The 14,096-nt window shown below is 42.5% G+C and overlaps 1 protein-coding gene across 8 annotated transcripts in view; it reads left to right on the top strand.

The window, feature by feature from the left end:
- The window catches only part of LOC143293827 (histone deacetylase 4-like), a 239,966-nt gene that overhangs the window by 128,527 nt on the left and 97,343 nt on the right, over positions 1-14,096 (top strand). For 7 of the 8 annotated variants that reach the window (XM_076605101.1, XM_076605107.1, XM_076605108.1 and 4 more), the window contains 2 exons: positions 1,409-1,560; positions 12,138-12,200. In XM_076605101.1, coding sequence (XP_076461216.1) covers positions 1,409-1,560; positions 12,138-12,200 — 215 coding nt within the window. The remainder of the gene's footprint in view (positions 1-1,408; positions 1,561-12,137; positions 12,201-14,096) is intronic. The other variant, XM_076605103.1, reaches the window with a different exon arrangement.

Raw genomic sequence — 14,096 nt, 5'->3', positions numbered from 1 at the left:
GATGAGCTTAAGCATCTAAGTTATATGTAGTGTTGAAGTTTGAAAACCATTTCCTTGAAATAAACAACCACTTTTGTAATGATGGAACATTTTTTTTATTTCGTTGAAAAAGAAAATTAAGACCCAGTTTTAATTCCTTTAGGTAGTTGCCTTTTTTTTTTTTTTTCCAACTTGGCTGAGTGTTGACCTCTTTTCAAGAAGAAAGATACATATATATATATATATATATATATATATATATATATGCACGTTGTTCATTCTCATTCATTGGACACAACATATCAGATTCAAACCGAGAGGAATTTGCAGGTGTGTATACGTATACCTGCATTGGTGTAAGTAAAAGTCAAAATTGCCGAAGAAAAGAGAGAGAGAGAGAGAGAATTTCATGTAAATTGTCTTTTTCATTTCTTTCAGAACAGTTTGAACAATTTGACTTGACATCAGTTCTATATAATTTAAGCTGTGGTTTCACTACAACTGAATTTCAACTCAACGGTAAAACACGAAGAGAGAGAGAGAGAGGGAGAGAGAGAGAGAGAGAGAGAATGACAGTGACAAATGTTTTATTGAAGGTAAACTGGATAAGCTGAGAGTTCCTTTACACCACGCCCTCACAACCCCCACGCCCCCATCCACCCCCGGACAAAAGCACTTATAGTCTTCATCCACTCATTCGCAAGGACAGTAAGGCAGTCATTGTTTATTACTTTAGCATTCTTAGCATAACAATTTTTATGTGTTTTCAGATCGCTTAAATACCTAGGTCTTACTTTAGTCAATATTTAACAAAACCTTTTCGACAGATAATGTCTAGATAATTTTCTGGAGACAAAGACCTCTTGAATGAACTAAAGGTGTTGAATCTATCTTTGGAACTGACATCTGCAAACCATCCTTGACTGAATACATCTGTGAGTCTGAGTAAGCTCACAAATACGTTATCTGTGCCACGCCTTGAGCAACCATGCATAACCTAGTCCCAGTTTCTCTTGGGTAGATCTGGTTTGTGATGTCTAATTTTGTTTCCCACTGCTGTCCATATTCTTCAGCATTGTGTAAGCCTGATGCAGCTGGTGGTCATTTCTCATTTTCAGAATTCTTAGCCAGTATTTGAAGGCCTTCATGTAACAATTTATGTACTAGGGATGACGGCCTAGCTCGTCAAGAATCCTAGTATATGGTGTGCAATCACTCACATTCAAAACCTTCTCACATGCAAACATTTGGATTTCTTCTGTGGAATTAGAGAGAGAGAGAGAGAGAGAGAGTGCGTTCGTGGACATGTACACATGCATGCATTGTATGTGTTTCCCACATTAAATACATGCACCCGTATCGGCTCTAGCATGCTATCATGTATGTACAGGTGCATTATACTAAAGGTATCTGTGATGTGCTGTTGCAGGAGGGGACGTGGTGGACCAACACCTGCAGCAACAGCTGCACTCCCTGAAGCAGCAGCAACACCTGCAGCAACAGATCCTCCTACACCAGTACCAGCAGCAGCGACAGCAGCTTGAACAAGAGCATGAGAAACAACTGCAGGAACACATCAAGGTCAGCCCAGGGGAGCATCAGTACTCATGTCCATGCTTCATCACTTTAGTTGTGGGCTGTTATTGTTTGTGGGAATTGTTGATGCTGCTGTTATTATTTTTGTACATTGTTGCAGTTATTATTGTGTACATTGTTGACATTTTTATTGTTTATGTACATTGTTGATGTTGTTGACGTTGTTACTGTTTATGTACATTGTTGAAGTTCCTGTTATTGTTTGCATTGTTAGCATTGCTGTTGTGTATATTGTTGACGTTGCTGTTTTTGTTTGTGTACATTTGATGTTGTTTTTATTGTGTGCATTGTTGACGTTGCTGTTATTGTGTCATTGTCAGTGTTTTCGTCATTACTGCAGTTCGCTGCTCCACTGTTGATGTTGTTTCTAACTTAACAAACATTGACCTTTTCTTACTGTGCCAGCTGAAGGAAAAGAAAACAAACAAACAAATAACTAACAAACAAACGAACAAGAACACCTGATGCATAGTCTTTATTTTCATAATATTTTGACTGTCTGTCAGCTCCTATCTGCTAGTCTTTTCTTCCAGTTCTTATCAAGAAGTGAACTTGTAAATTTATGCTAAGTTGAAAGAAAATATGTTTGGGTACATGTCTCCTAAAATATATATTGTAAGGTAGTATTGGAAGGAAGGTAAATACTTGTCAGAAGTTTGCCTAGCTTTCTTCTGTGTCAAACAAGTGCATCCCACAAAACAAACAACAGCAGAGTTGGTTGGTCACAGGAGGGTGTTCTCGTGTGTGCTGCTCGTACTTGTTGAGTAAAAATCGAAAAGCAAAACCCAGTTGATTCACATGTGATTCCTTCTGGAATTTGGAGGAAGAAAAAACCACCACCACCACTTCACCCCCCCCCCCCAAAAAAAAAAAAACAACCCAAACAAAACACACACACACCACAACAACCAAAAAACAAACAAACAAAAAAACAACAAACAAAAAACCCCCCAAAAAACCAACCAAACAAACCCCAAACAAAACAAATTCACAAACAAACAAACTCACACACAAATAGCACCATGTCAACAATTTCCAGATTTCTGGAATGCCATAATGTTATCTAGGAAGAATACAATACTGATATGAACTGAAAGAAAAACAATGTTGTTGTAGTGATTAATGAAATTGTGGAATAGTAAATGGGCTTGAGTGTCCATTATTATGTCTACTCTTAAAGATTTAAATGTAGCATTTCTTTTTAATTTTTAAATTTTTGCTTCTTCCATCCATTATAAGTTGACCCATGAGTTCAGCAGCAGAGATGTAGCTAAAAGCAATTCTGTTTTTAGTGATGAAAGACTGTTTGCTGCTGTTTTGCTTTTGTTGTTAGTGTAATTATTTTTAATGCTGCTGTTTGTGTCAAGCACATACAAATACTTTTGTGTTATTCTTGCTCCTGTTGCTGTAACTGACTTCAGTATTGAAGCTTTGTTGAGGCTTTACGTCATGTGGAGCTGAGTGTGGAAGAAATGTTGTTTTGCGCTTTGTCTTTATTTTTTGTGTTAAAAAAAAAATTGTTGTTGAACATTAGTAGAGGATTGTAATTGTTGTTGTGTAGTACTAATTGGTGTGATAGTTACCGAAATAGCACTGGTTTTGTGTTAAGTGTTCACATCACTTCGTTGCTGTTGTTATTGGATCTTGAAAGAATGTTGTTGTTGAGAGCTGTGAATGAATAAGTACTGTGATTAGTTTGTTTTCCTTGCTGTTGTTCCCGCACCTGTCGCGCAGTGATAAAGCAGCTATGGTTTTCTTTGTGTTGTTGTAGTGTTGTCTTCTCCCAGCTGTTTTTCAAGAAGGATTTGATGATGATTATCAGTGTTTCTTGACAACTGCATGTTCGTCGAATGTTGTATATATATATATATATATATATATATATATATATATATATATATATATTGAAAACCATCAGAATCAGTTTAATATTGATAAGACTGTTTCAGTTACACATGGCAAACGATAAGGCTAGTTCTCCTTCTTCCTCCCCCTCCTTTCTCTCTCTCCGTATCTATCATACACACACACATGCACACATACACACATACACACACACACACACACACACACACACACACACACGCACACAGATGGACGGACAGGCAGACAGACTTAAGGAATACGTATACAATCTCGAATGTTGTATTCAAATTGTCTTGGTCACATACAAGCTCATGCAACAAGCTTATCCGAAGTTTAAATGCATCTCTCTCTTTTATTTCTATCGGTTTTACGTCACCATGAGTTTGATTCCCTGCTTAACTTGTTGATCCACATAAAAAGAACACACACACACACACAGAGGGGGGAAAAAAAGAAAAAAGAAAACGCGCTTGTGTCGGACATTGCCCATTCCCAGCCCATTACCGGTGATGCGCATGGGCTGCCTTGCCCATTACCAGTAACGCACAAACTTGTTGCTCATTACCATTCATTCTTAAAGATTTAGCGCATTACCGGTAATAGGCAATTACCGCTATTGAGCACGACCCCCCCCCCCCCCCGCCCCCCCCCCCCCCACACACACACACACACGCGCGCGCGCGCGTGCGCGCGCGCACGTATGTTCAATAAATGGATATGAACGTGTAAACGTTTCTGTGCGAAAGAAAGTGTCTGGATATCAGTTTCCGTCATGCCTGGGAGAGAGAGAGAACTAACAGGAGTGCACGTGAGCATGTGTGTATGTGTGTGCTTGCGTGTGTGCGCGCGCGCATGTGTGTATGTGCGCGCGCGCTCTTCTCATGTACAAGAATGATGGTGTATATGACCTTTATATCAGTGAGTTGTACGGGATGTGGTGACTTCAAAAGGAAGAGCATCCTTGTGTCACAATGCTGCACGGACACTATTCACGTTGTTGTGGGGTCACATGGTACTACAGTGCGCGGCATTACACAGTGTTTGTTTACTGTTGGTTCGCTGGTCCCAGCTATGTTGACAGTGCTACAAGTGTTAGCAGAAATTGAATAAATGATCACACCCCCTCCTTCCGGATACAGGTTGGCCTGAGAGGGATGCACGGTTGTTTACATCAGTATTCAACACTTCTAAGTTGTTTGTCGTGTCTGTCTGTCATGTCCTGTCCTGTCTCGTTCATTTTTCTTGACTCGCCCAGTCTCAACCGCTCTTTCCTACTTTGCTTGCTTCCTCTGTCCTTGTCCCCCCATCCCTTCCTTTACTGGTTACTCATGAACAAGGAAAAAAAAGTACAGCGAATACAGACAAATGCGACATGAAGAAAATATGATTATTGATACTCCACTCATACTGTGTCACGAGGTTGTTGTAAATTGTCCGTTTTCAATGCCCTGACCTGTTTGTTGTGTGTTGTTTGTTCTCGTCTGTTTACAAGGTCAATAGGTGGAGGATCCCAGGCCACTGTTATGGCATCGTGAAATTGAACACTGTGGGTCCTCCCCTTCCCTTCTCTTCCCACTTCACTGTTAATCCAGCCCATCCTTTTTTTACCTCTCCAGTAATCATTGTGTTTCTGTACATGATTTTGTAATAAAAATATAAATACTTATAGTGTCTTCCAATTGACGGGTGGCACATATAAAAGGACACGTTAAGAGATGGATAACAAAAAATAATCAGTGGAAGTAATCTAGTCCTGATGGTTGTCACACCAAACATAGACGTACTGCAACAAATATTATCTACATTCTCCGAATTATTGATGGCTGTCTTTGATGAGTGTTCTTGGTACCTGTTTTGTCTGCTGAGCCACCAGCTGAACTGGAGGAGCACATGTCTGCACCAGGCTGTGTGACCTGACAGCCCGTGTTAGGATGGAACTCCATGAAACTGCTGGATATAAATTTTGCATTTCGGATCAGAAAGGAATTTGTTTGCTGTTCACGATGGTCTGCCCACAGAGTTTTTAAGTTTTTGTCTTTCGCCTTAAGTAATAATAATAATGATACTTATAATACATTTATATAGCGCCCTTTCTATGAGCTTAGCGGTGGTGTGTGTCCATCGATATCGATGATGACCATCGTTGTCATCCAGCTGGGGGATGGGGGGAGGGTGGTGGTGGTGGGGGGGGGGGGGATGCTCATGAATCTATCTGTGAATGCGCAGATGGCTGAATAGTCCAATCTGTGCACGAAATGTTCGCTGACAGTTGGGGCAGACAAAGACGCATATCATTGTCAGGGAGCTTGTTTGCCCGTGACTTTCTGGCCTGCCTCTTTTGAACAGCTGCAGCAGTCCTGTTGGCCTCGCACAACTTGGCGCCTTTGTGCACAGCAGCGCGCCATTTGTCATGGTCCACTGCAGATTCCTCCCAGGAGTCAGGGTTGATATCAGACGCTTTCAGAGAGACTTTCAGAGTATCTCTGAAGCGCTTCTTCTGACCTCCGTGTGATCTCTTCCCTTGTTGCAGCTCGCCATAGAAGAACCTTTTGGGCAACAGATGGTCTGGCATGCGCGCCACGTGTCCAGCCCAGCTAAGCTGGGACTGCATCAGGATGGTGAAGATGCTGGGAAGGGTGGCTTTTGCAAGCACCTCTGTGTCTAGGGTCCTGTCTTGCCACTTGATGTTCAGTAGCTTCCTGAGGCATGTTGTGTGGAAGTGGTTCAGCTTCTTGACGTGTCGTTGGTACACTGTCCAAGTTTCGCAGGCGTACAGTAGTGTGGGGAGAACTACTGCTCTGTAGACCTTTAGCTTGGTCTCAAGATCAATGCCTCTTCTGTTCCAGACATTTGCATAGAGTCTACCAAAGGTTGTGCTTGCTCTTACAATCCTGACGTTCACTTCATCGTCGATGGTCGCATTTCGTGACAGTGTGCTGCCAAGGTATGTGAACCGCTCCACCGCACTGAGTCTCTGACCGTTGACTGTGATGTTGGGCTCAGCGTGGGGTTTCCCTGGGGCTGGCTGATGGAGAACTTCAGTTTTCCTCGTGCTGATGGTAAGGCCGAAGTTCCTGCTGGCAGTGGCAAACTTGTTGACGCTGAGTTGCATGTCAGCTTCAGATCCAGCTTTGAGGGCACAATCATCAGCAAACATAAAATCTCTGATGATGTCTGTCATGACCTTGGTTTTTGCTTGAAGCCTTCTGAGGTTAAACAGCTTGCCATCTGTTCGATACTTTAGGCCGATTCCAACATTGCCATCTCTGAAGGCATCAGTAAACATTGCAGAGAACATGAGGCTGAACAGTGTTGGAGCCAGGACGCAGCCTTGCTTGACACCATTTGTGACAGGAAAAGGAGCCGATGTTTCGCCATTGTCCTGGACTCGAGCCTGCATGCCTTCATGGAATTGGCTGACCAAGGAAATAAATTTCCGAGGGCATCCGTACTTGGCCATGATCTTCCACAGTCCCTCTCTACTCACGGTGTTGAAAGCCTTAGTGAGGTCGACATAAGTGGAGAACAGATCAGCATTTTGCTCCTGACATTTCTCTTGCAGCTGCCTTGCAGCAAACACCATGTCGGTGGTTTCGCGCTCTTTCCGGAATCCACATTGGCTCTCAGGCAAATGATCTTGGTCAAGGTGTGCTGTGAGGTGGTTTAGTAGGATCCTGGCAAGTATCTTGCGTGCGATGGAGAGCAAGGAAATGCCCCGATGGTTATCACAGGCTTAGTACGATTTACACAAAAGAAAAATATTACAAATTACATAAATCATTTATGACCACTCTTTCTCAACCTCTCTCTATCCCCCACTGTCCCTTTCCCACTCTTCATGCATCCAAAGTGAGCTGACACGGGTGGTGCTGGAGAACAATGAAGCTGGGAGTGCTTATACATAGGTTTTAAAAAGATGAGTTTTTATTGATGAGCGAAAAGCAGAGATAGAATGTGATGCCCGGATATGATGAGGAATGTTGTTCCAGATGTGAGGAGCAGCAAGGAAGAAAGAACGTTCACCAAAGTTTCTTGTATTGACACGAGGAAGTTCCAAAGTTAACAGTCAGAGGAAGAGCGGAGATTTCTTGAGGGATTGTTAACACTGATAAGGTCAGAAAGATATGAAGGTCCTGCGGAGTGGAAAGCAGGAAAGTAGAGACACGCAACTTTGTATTTAAATTTCGCTTCAGGCGGGAGTCAATGTAGAGTGCAGAGGTGGAGAGAAATGTGATCAGTTCATGGGGCTCTGAGAGTCAGACGGGCAGCATTGTTTTGAAGTTTTTGAATTCGCTGAAGAAGATTGAGTGGACAGCATATGAGAAGAGAATTACAGTAGTCGATTCGTGACAGCACAAAAGCAGAAATAAAGAGTTTTAATAGTTTCAGCAGAAAGGTACTGACGGATAGAATTGATGCGACGAAGTTCACAATTGACTATGCGTATCAGATATACTACCTGGGCGTGCATGCTGAGGTTTGAGTCAAGACTGACTCCAAGGGTCCTTGCTGATTTAGAAAACTGAACTGTGGCATCACCAACCACAATAGAGGCAGGAAAAGAGGTAGACGGGGACATTCTTGCAGAGGAAATAACCACAGCCTCAGTTTTGTCATCATTTAAGTTTAGTTTGTTCAATGTCATCCAGGATTTAACATCGAGAATGCAATCCTGCATTGACAGAATCCGACTTTGTACTTGGTTTGGTTCTGCAGACTTTTGTGGCTGATTATCATCAGCAAAAGAGTGGTGAAGAACAGAATGGCCAGAAATGACGTCAGAAAGAGGAGCAGTGTATAGAACGAACAGAAGGGGGCCCAGGACAGAGCCTTGTGGCACACCATAGGAGATCAGGGTTGGATCAGACTAAAAGTTGTTAACAGAGATAATCTGGAAGTGGTTGGATAGGTATGAAGAAAACCAATTTAGAACTGTTGAGTGAATCCCAAAAACATGTTTAAGTCTGGAAAGGAGTATAGTGTGGTCTATTGTGTCAAACGCAGCCGACAGATCGTGCAACGTGAACACAGACAGTTTACCTTCATCAACAGACAGTAACAGGTCATTAACCACTTTCAACAAAGCAGTTTCAGTGATATGGGCAGATCTATATGGCAGATCTATATGCTGATTGAAAAGAACAGGTTATTTGATGCTAAATGGTCTGAAAGTTGGGAGAGAACTTTTTTTTCAATAAGTTTGGACACAAAAACAAGGTTGGATACAGGGCGAAAACTTTTGAGGTCATTGTGATCCAGAGTGGCTTTCTTTAGCAGGGGCATAACAAGTGCAGTTTTGTATACATCAGGGAAGACAACAGAAATTAAAGAGTCATTTGTAATTTTTGTTAGTGCAGGTAAAACAACATCCCAACACTCATACAGTAGTGGTGTGGGAAGGGGGTCCAGGTCAGATGTTTGGGGAGCAGACTTTTTCAACACACGAAGTACATCTATCTCTGATGAAGTACCATAATTCTCTCCGCTAAACACATACAATTTCTTCCCGTCTCTCTCCAAACACCCTTAACTTTATTGTCTTCAAAGGCCATTAAGGAATTTTCAGTTTTCAGTAGCTCAAGGAGGCGTCACTGCGTTCGGACAAATCCATATACGCTACACCACATCTGCCAAGCAGATGCCTGACCAGCAGCGTAACCCAACGCGCTCAGTCAGGCCTTGAGAGAGAGAAAAAGGTGAATAAATAAAAAAACAAAAAACAAACAAACAAAAAACAAAAAAATCTACTACTACCACTACTAATATGTATAAGGCGCAAAAACTTGATGAAGTCAACTATAAGCGTACATAGATAAATAAATAAATAATTATAATATAAAAAATATAAATATAATATAAAAAGGTAGTAATAATAATAATAATATTAAGGAATACCATCGTGTAATAAAAGTGATTATGAAATGGTCGCTGAAATGAAAATGCACAATATGGAATGAAAATGCATAAAATGAAATGAAAATGCACAGCATGCGTGACAGGGGTGGGTGTAGGGGATAAGTAGTGAAGCGTGTGACGGGGGATAGTGTGTGTGTGTGTTGGGGGGACGGGGGAGGGGGGTTGGGGAGGGGGACAAACGTGACAGACGATGCGTGGTGTCAACTGTGCTGTGCGTCTTAAAACTGTTAACTGCAGCGTGTTATCTCAGGCCGGTACAACCTCCTATGTGTTGTGGACGGCTGGGGACGGCTGTTTTGTTTTTGCTTTAGGGAGGGATACAACGACGGTTTATGACACCACGGGGATTCTTTTAGTGCCGCTTTATGGCTCATTTCATTTTGATATATATGTGTGTGTGTGTGTGTGTGTGTGTGAGAGAGAGAGAGAGGCGTTATGAAGAAACCAACTTCCAGCATATTATGCCTCACATAAATAACGGACTATGTGAGTTTTACAGTTTGTCGTATAAAAAGCAATAACAGGAGTAACGTTATTAATCAGAAAGGGCTCATCGGGTGTGTATGTATGCATACATGCATGTTTGTGTGCGTGCGTGCGTGCGTGTGTGTGTGTGTGTGTGTTCGTGTCCTTGCATACGTCTGTGTGTGAAAAATAAATTAATCATGAAAGTGCTCGCTGCGGGCAGCAGCAAGTTGAGAGTGTCTAACCTATAAACATCACCACATGCTCGAAGGTCCTGATCCAACAATGAGGTAAGCAGCGGTAATCAGACTCCTGCCAGCAAAGAAACCCTGACAACGCCTGTCACTGAGCTGTTCTATTAATAACTGAAACGTCTTAATTTAGCGGCTGATGACAGATCGTTTATCGCCTTCCTCCTCCAGCCCATTCACTTCTTTCTTACATCCATGGGCAGGGTGAAAAGGTAATGTGATTATTGAAAGACGTTTTGAATCAGTGTTGACGTCATGAACGTAACCCACAATTGTCCTCAACAAGTCTGTGTGTATGTGTGTGTGTGTGTGTGTGTGTGTTTTGAAAACAACTATTAAGTATACGAAATTAAGGTAGGGGCATGTAAATGGGACGGACGATTATGATGGATGGGGTGGTAAGTTGTCTTAAGTTGTAAGCGAAAAAGGTAGACACGGTTTCGTTCAGTGTGAACGTGGGAATCTTGCTACAACTGTGTCAAGCATAGCAGAAAGGGAGAATAGCATATTGTGCTTCGGGAGTTTCAGTTCTTTGTTGGTCTCCACCCAGAAGCACAAACGATCTTTGGCGGCGCAAGGGTTGTTTAGTAAGATGAGCGTTCCTGTCTACCACATATTTGAATGGCTGCGAAATTCTTATCACTCAGCAAACTCACAGAGCCCGCTGAGATCACTTCAGCACCCCGCCCCAAGGATGCATGGGTTGTATGAGCAATCGTAGCAGCGCTAGTTTTTAAAAGAAATTTTTCTGTCTGTGGAATTGGCGTAGACTTAGGAACATTCGTAACGCTGAGCAAACTTAGCACTGTTAAGATCGCTCATGCAACCCAGCCCGGGATATCACTTAGACCTGAGTGAGCCTGATGAAAGGTCCAGACAACACCGAGGGCTGGTGAACAGAGGCCACTTCTCTGTCTGTCTGTAGTTCTGTGTTGCATTGCGAAATCTGTAATCACTGTGCAGAGCATGGTTGATTCTGTCACAGAGGACTTCACGTGTGTCAGACACTCGATCGCAAGACACAGACACCCATTTCAAAATATGCCATTATGGACGCGTGTGGCATGAACGTTTATCAATTTTGGCTTGTCGGTTAGTTTGCATAGACGGTTTGATTGTGTTGTGATTGCTGATGTTACTGTATTGTTCAAAGATATAATGGAAGTTTATGAGAGAAACTGGTGGCTCTTTATCATGACAGAAAACACAAAACTCACTCTCTCGCTCACACACACACACTGGCGCACGCACATGCATACACGCACACACATAAAAACACACGAGACAACTAGACACTGATTTATATTGGGGAAAAAAAATGCAGTAAAACGCATTAAGCTGCAGAATCATGTCCTTTTATAGTCCCCGTGATTGTTTCATCACGCATTTCCGCTTGATGTTACAACACCGGTCTTATGACTTTTTTTTTTTTTTTTTTTTTATAATATAAATTCATGCCTTAGGTATGTACGTTTGTTATTCATTGTTGTTTCTTTTTATTATTTGAATGTCATACATTTTTGTTTCAATTCGCTCTTTTCCTTTATGTACTCGTGAAAGTTCTTTGGCGCTTATTGTACGAGTCACGGAAGGCGTTTCCTTTCGCAGTTCCATCAGTGGTATGAGTGTGACCAGAGTTGTTTCAGTGACATGTCGGGTTCGTTCTTTTTTCGTGCGTCCCACCCTGAATCTTTGTTGCTCAACAACAGGGCATGGATGTCACGTGCGCTGTTCCCGCTGTCTGGTCTTTAAAATTATTATATATATATATATATTTACATCTCCACTCCTGCCGCATCCATTTGTATGTGTGAATTCACAATATTTTATGGTCCCCGTGGTTGGCTATTAAAGATTGCAAATTAAAAAAAATGATATGCAGCATGGCAAGGCCGTAGTGGAACGCGTTCACCCAATAGTATGACGCAAGTGGTTTGCGACCGGTCCTGTTTGTGACAGCCTGTAGTGATAGTGTGGGTTGTGTGGAGAGCTAGGATGTGGCAGTGTGATGACATTGTTTTGATGAGAGCACTGTGTGTGACCACTAGCCCTTGCTTTTTCCAGTACCTGCAGCACCGGAGGCGTCTCCAGCAAGAGCATGAGAAACAACTGCAGGAGCATATCCAGGTACTGACTGCCCTCCCTCCCTGCTTCCTTCTATTGTCACCCCCAGCCGTCCCGGGCACAGCTCTGTCCCTGTACCGCTTGTCCCCCTCTCTGTGGGTGGTTTGTCTGTGTTGTCCCCCTCCCTAAACATCTGTCAGTTTGGCCACATCACGGCCACGGCCTGTCTGCTTCAGGTTCATGCCACTACCAGCCTGAATCTGTCAGCAGCCGTGGTTGTGACTGCTGTTGGCGGCTGAAACTTCCTTTCAGGCGCTTGCATTCACTGGAGCAGGTGTTTTGCATGCCTGTGGTCTTCATAGGGTATGCTTTCTGGTGGAGCATATAACAAAACGGGCATTTGTTGGTGGGTATGTACATATATGTCTGATGTATTCACTTCGTCCCAGCTGCGTTTGTCCATCTCCAGTGTGTCCAGCTCCACCTGTTGTTCCAGTCCTTGTTTTTGGTGCACCCCCTTCCGTATTTGTCGTCAGTATAATGTGCCGTTTCTTTACTTATGTCAACGGATCTCAGTTCATCACACACTCACGTTCTATACGAGACCGGACGAGTAACCCCCACCTTACCCAGCACTAACACCCCGACAACACAGACAAACAGGATAAGAGTTCAATATAAATTTATTCAGCACATGGAGCAGACAATACACAGGATTTAACAGACGACGGAAAACAAAGCACACTACTACAAAGACAAGTTATCCAGCAAATTAAAGGGTGAAATGGCACAAACGTGGAAATAACCACAATCCTTCAAGAGAAGGCCACTGTGTCAAGAGTGAATAAATTCACTTCTGGAAGAAAAAAAGAAAGATTTAGCACATGCGTGTGAGTGTGTGAAGATTGTAGACGGTGACATGAAAACAAGCACAACGTTGATGAAGGTAAGGAAGTTGCGACAATGACGTAGTGACGACGACGACGGACAACAAATGACGACGACGAAGAACAGTGAACAGTAAGTGACGACGAAGAACAGTGAACAGTGACGACGAAGAACACCGAGACAGCCGAGCACCAGGCCAGAGAACGCTGGCGACGGAAAGCAGCGGCAGGTGGGAGCAGCCAATGGAGGCCTAGACCATGGAAGTCAAAGGCGGGCAGTATAATTCCAGGGAAGACAGGATGGTCAGTGGAAGGGTAGGGAAGTCAGTGGATGAACAGGGAAGTCAGTGGAAGACACGGAAAGTGGGAACGCTGAAAACACTGTATATTATAGCCTATTATCCACTGGTATGATTCACATTTGGACCCACCCAATTAAACAGCATAAGTGTACCTAGCCCAGAATTCATAAAGAAAAGCAAATCTTAAATTTCAGTTTAACCCCTCCCTGCTCAACGCATGGGCTATAGAACATTTCAATTTTAATCAGCTGAGCTATTTCAGAAGGAGCTGACATATAAAGGTCCTATGCTGAATTTAGTTTAAAAGGCTGACAACGAAGCCACACCCAAGAGCAAAGATATAACGGAAAAAGATAATATTCCAGCTTATCATGTATCACATACAATGCGACTTTAACACACAAAGATATATATATATATATATATATATATATATATATATATATATATATATAATGCTCATCAATCACTGACGGGGTTCATAATGAAATTGAATACATCGAGATTTTATGGTTGAACCCCTTCAATACGCATGAATAATAATGTCATAACATTCAAATAAAATTTATATTTAAAATGCATACACATCCAACACATGCACATAAAAGAGTAAAGTTATTGTATTCACTTAAATATCATCCCCCTCCTCTCTCTTATTCACGGACATGAACATACGACGAACTGACAAGATTACTCTACAAACACCCAAGGACGAAAACGAAATGGCTGAACTGTCTATACAGTCTCGTCTTACCTTCCAGGCGGGCACT

The sequence above is a fragment of the Babylonia areolata genome, chromosome 19, assembly GCF_041734735.1.
Source record: "Babylonia areolata isolate BAREFJ2019XMU chromosome 19, ASM4173473v1, whole genome shotgun sequence".
Taxonomy (NCBI): domain Eukaryota; kingdom Metazoa; phylum Mollusca; class Gastropoda; order Neogastropoda; family Buccinidae; genus Babylonia; species Babylonia areolata.
The sequence above is the reverse complement of the archived record's forward strand: the minus strand, read 5'-3'. Positions and strand labels throughout refer to the sequence as shown.